Source organism: Cinclus cinclus, chromosome 18 (assembly GCF_963662255.1).
Source record: "Cinclus cinclus chromosome 18, bCinCin1.1, whole genome shotgun sequence".
NCBI classification, from domain to species: Eukaryota; Metazoa; Chordata; class Aves; order Passeriformes; family Cinclidae; genus Cinclus; species Cinclus cinclus.
This window is the reverse complement of record NC_085063.1, coordinates 53,906-58,422: the sequence shown is the minus strand read 5'-3', so window position 1 is coordinate 58,422 and position 4,517 is coordinate 53,906. Positions and strand designations below refer to the sequence as shown.

At 58.3% G+C, this 4,517-nt stretch overlaps 1 protein-coding gene across 1 annotated transcript; it reads right to left on the bottom strand.

Annotated features, from left to right (window-relative positions):
• Nucleotides 1-520: 520 nt before the first annotated feature.
• Nucleotides 521-2,847, bottom strand: LOC134051550 (zinc finger protein 239-like). The gene is made up of 2 exons (XM_062505353.1): nucleotides 2,388-2,847; nucleotides 521-2,201 (listed from the first exon to the last, which is right to left on the bottom strand). Exons 1-2 carry the CDS (start codon nucleotides 2,467-2,469, stop codon nucleotides 1,285-1,287), a joined length of 999 nt encoding a protein of 332 aa, XP_062361337.1. The 5' UTR covers nucleotides 2,470-2,847; the 3' UTR covers nucleotides 521-1,284.
• Between the last annotated feature and the right edge of the window lie 1,670 nt (nucleotides 2,848-4,517).

Below are 4,517 nucleotides of genomic sequence, written 5' to 3'. Positions count from 1 at the left end.
TTGGCATGATGGTAGGGGAAAATTCGGGGTGGATAATGTTGAGGGTTAGTTCTTTCTTTCTTTTTTTTCCCTCTGTGGAATTTTCCCCATTGTCATGCTAAGATACCTGTTGACTGGGCCCTGGTGACAAGGGGGAGGGGACGGGAGGGAAGAAGCAAGCCCCGCGAGATTCAAACAGCCAGAAGAGGAAGAGGAAGGCTGGGCCTCGGCCCATTTCCCCCGCGGAGTTCGGACGAGAAGGACGATCGCCGTCTGTGTCCCATCCCAGCGTCGGGAAACCACCATTGGACCCTGCCCGGCTGTCTTCTCGCTGTGAACTACCACCATCCAGCACTCTGCTGAGCACCGGGACCGACACCGTGAGCAGAGGGCTCTCTCTCCATCTCTCTCTCCCCCTGGGACAGCTCTGCCATCACCCCCAGCCCTCCTGCAGCTCTGCGGGAGCCGCCCGCCCCCAGCACCGGGAACTGCAGCTCAGGGAAAAGGTGCCTGCAGCCAAAAAACACTGGGACTGAGTTACTGTTCTGTTTGTGGGTAATTTCATAGCTGTTGTTGTTCTTGTTTGTCTTGTTAAATATACTAGTAAAGAACTGTTATTCCTACCCCCATATCTTTGCCTGAGAGCTCTCTTAATTCCGAAATTATAATAATCGGAAGAATCATATTTTCTTTCAGTCCAAGGGGAAGCTTCTGCTTTCCTTGGCAAACACCTGTCCTTCAAACCAGGACACCCCAGTTACAGGGCTTTCAAAGGAATGAACAGAAACCTTTTTGTTTCAAGGCCAAAACAAAAGAATTTATGTGTCCCTGCTGGCAAAGCATCCACATGCTTGGCTGGGTGGGAAGAACCCTTTTTGAAGGGGTTTCCACCCCACCATCTCCAAAATTGTGGGGTTTGCCCCAATATGTTCCCATTTGGCTGTGGAAGATGCCCATGAGCCAGAAAGGATTAAAATGATGGATTTCTATTGGAGAAGACCTCCAAGGCCATTCAGTGTTGCTTGATGCCACCAGAAGATGCAAAGAGTGAGATTTTTCTCGGGTCAGAAGTCGACAAACGTGCTCTTCACAATGGATTTCTGATGTTGATCTGTGGATATGTCCAGGTGCTCAAGGGAAGCCAGGAGGATGTGGAGCCGCCCAGCCAGGTGTCTTCCTAACATGGATCACCGGGGCTCTGCCCACCAGGGGTCACTCGGCATCATCCAGCACAGATCCTGCCATGGAGAATGGAGCTGGAGCAGCACATGAAGCTCTTCCTGCACTTGATTTGCAGGGCTTCCCTTAGTGGTGCCTCCATTGGTGTTTGGTCAGGTGAGAGCTCTGTGAAAAGCTCTTCCCACACTCAGAACACTCATAGGGCCTCTCCCCAGTGTGGATGCGCCGGTGGGTGACGAGGTTGGAGTTGTGCCTGAAGCCCTTCCCGTAGTCGGGGCAGCAGAAGGGCCTCTCCTCTATGTGAATGCGCTGGTGCAGGAGGAGACTGGAGCTGGTCAGAAACCTCTTGCTGCATTTATCACACTCATAGGGCTGTTCCCCTGTGTGGATCCTTTGGTGGACAATCAGTTCAGAGCTTGTCCTGAAGCACTTCCCACACTGCCCACACTCATAGGGCATCTCCCCAGTGTGGATGCGCCTGTGGGAGACAAGGCGGGAGTTGTATTTGAAGCCCTTCCCACAGTCAGGGCAGCGGAAGGGCCTCTCTTCTGTGTGAATCCGCTGATGCATGACGAGATTGGAGCTGGTCTGAAACCTCTTCCTGCGTATGTCACATTCATAGGGCCTCTCCCCAGTGTGGATCATCTGGTGGCGGATCAGTTTGAATCTCGTACTGAAGCTCTTTCCACACTCCCCACACTCATAGGGCCGTTCCCCCATGTGGATTCTCCAGTGCCAGATCAGGGAGGATCTCTTGCTGAAGCTCTTCCCACAATTTGAACACTTGTGGGGCTTATCCGCATCATGAAGATGCTCATGGAACCCCAGCTCTGAGCTCTGGCTGCAGCTCTGTCCGGTTCTTTGGCCCTGGTTCTCCTCCTCGGATACCCAAGAACTGTGTTTGCAGCCCATCCTCATGTGGGATCTCCCGGGCTTTTCCTCCTCGCTGGTTTCCTGTGCAATGGAGCTGCTCCAAACAGCCTCTTCCACAAGGTTCTGCTGCAGGGATTTGTCCTCCCTGGTCTCCATCCTCAGCTCCTTGTCTAGAGGGGGAAGGACAAGGAGAAGATGGGATTTGCCTCTGTTCCAGAGGGAGGGGGAAGGAGATCCCCCCAGCACGTCCCTGGCAGGACGGCGTCGGCAGCGGGGCTGTCCTGCAGCCGGGGGCCGTGCTGGGCTGGGAGATGGAGCAGGACAGAGGGTGAAAGGGGCAGGGACTTCCTCCTCACCTGCCTGGGGCTCCGGGGGCATGTTCTTCTTCCTCACGGCCTCCTCCTCCATCGGGCCAAGGTTTAGGAATGGGAAATCCATTTTTGGGGGAAAAGAAGGGTTGAGCGCGTTGGGTTTATGTTCCTGCGGGCCAAGTTCAGCTGGACAAGCCAGTGCCCCTTTCAGCCTCAGAGAGCCTGGGGCCGCTTATCACCAACCTCCCACACCCCTCCAGGCTGCCGGGGGTCCCCCGGCTCCGGGATTGCCCCTCTGCGCTCTCCCCGCTCCGGGGTTCCCGTATTCCCCCACGGCTCTCCCGGATATCCCCAGAACCGATCTCGCCCCCTCTCCGCCAGAACGAGCGATCGCAATGTGGGACCCGCCAAGATCCCTCCCGGGGCATTTCCGGCTGAGCTTCGGGGTCCTGCAAGATCCAAACATCTCCTGTCCCACAAAGAAACCTCCAGGAGACCTCCCCACGATGGATTTGGGGCGAGCTCCCCCTCCCAGCTCACCTGCGGCTTCCGGGGGGAGGGGTGATGCCGGGGAAGTCGGGGAAGCTGCGGCCTAGAGCGGGCGAGCGACTGAGCCGCTCGGTTCTGCTGCTGCTCTTCCTTCCACTACTCTTCTTCCTTCCGCTCCTCCTCCCCCAGCCCGGCCCGGCCCGGTGCCGACGCGCAAAAGCAGCCGCGCTCCGCCCTGGGGGATTGCAAAGCGGTTGCGCCCCGCGCGGCACTGGGAAGTGATACTGGGAGCACTGGTAACGATCCTGACAGCACCTAGAAGCAACTGGGAGCGCTCTCCCTGCCAGTACCGCTCTTACTGGGAGCACTGGGAGGGAACTGGGAGCAAACTGCGCCTAGACCCGACTACAGCCGGTGGTGGGCGGTGTCGGAGCAGAGGGCGTGGTTATGCAAATCTAGGAGCGATCGCGCGCTGTGATTGGTGTGCGGAAGCAGCGCGGGGTTCTCCCTGGTCACGTGAGGGCGGGAGCGGTGGGCAGAGCGATGGCGGCGGCGTGCGGTGAGAGGGAACGGGAATGGGAGCGGGAGCGGGAACGGGAGTGGGAACGGGGACTGGAATGGGGACTGGAATGGGGACAGGGACCGAGAATGGAAACAGGGAATGGGGACAGGGACCGGGAATACAGGACCGGGAATGGGGACAGGGACTGGGATAGGGACAGCCCCGTGTCATGCCCTGGGGACCGAGGAGGGGACAGGGACAGGGGAGGAGCCAGGGACTGGGCTGTCGCACCGTGACCTTGCTGAACTGGGAGCTCGCGTGTCTCATTTTCGGGGCTCCTGCCCCCCACCTCCCCCCCCCCCCCCCCCCCGGGGGTTCCGCTCGTCGTGTTCTGGGGGGGAAGCAGTCAGCACCCACAGTACCCCTCCAGTAGCTCCCAGTATCCCCAGTAACCTCAGTGCTGCCAGACCAGTATGGGGGCTTAAGATAGATCCTGGTTTGGTGTCCAGTTCCAGTGCCCAGCCCCAGACCCGGTGTCCATTGTCTAGTCCCAATCCCCACCACGTTTCCAGCTGCTGTGTCATGATGCCAGGCATTGTCCCAGGTGGCTTCCAACCCCAGTGCCAGTCCCAGTTCCCAGGGCCATGATGCTAAGATTGGGCTTGGTGTAGGGCCCTGGGCATGACTGGGGCACAGCGTGAAGGGTTTCATGGGACATGGGACTAAAGACATGAAACATGGGACATGGGGCATATAGGACATGACACAGGGTGCAGGGTGTGGTATAGGACACAGGACATGACCTTGAGCATGGCACAGGACATGGAACAGGACACAGGGACAGGGGACATGATTTTGGAGCATGGTACCTGCCCCAGCCCGTGATGCATGAGTTCCTGTGCCCACATGTGCCCCACACGTCACCTGCCACCCCCCCCTGCGGCACCACCATGTTCTCACCGGTGTCCCTCCTGCCTGCTGGGTACAGTTTGGTGGCCTCGGATGTGGCCTTCCCAGTGTGGGTCCTGCTCTGCCACAAGCCCTGGGGACATCATCCCTGCCCAGTGGCACCAGGTGTCCATCCATCGGCGATAACTGGGACAAGTCCCACACGGTGGCATCAGGTGGCACCTGTGCCACTGGCAGCAGAGATGTCTACAAGGGGGTAACTGAAGGGACAGAAC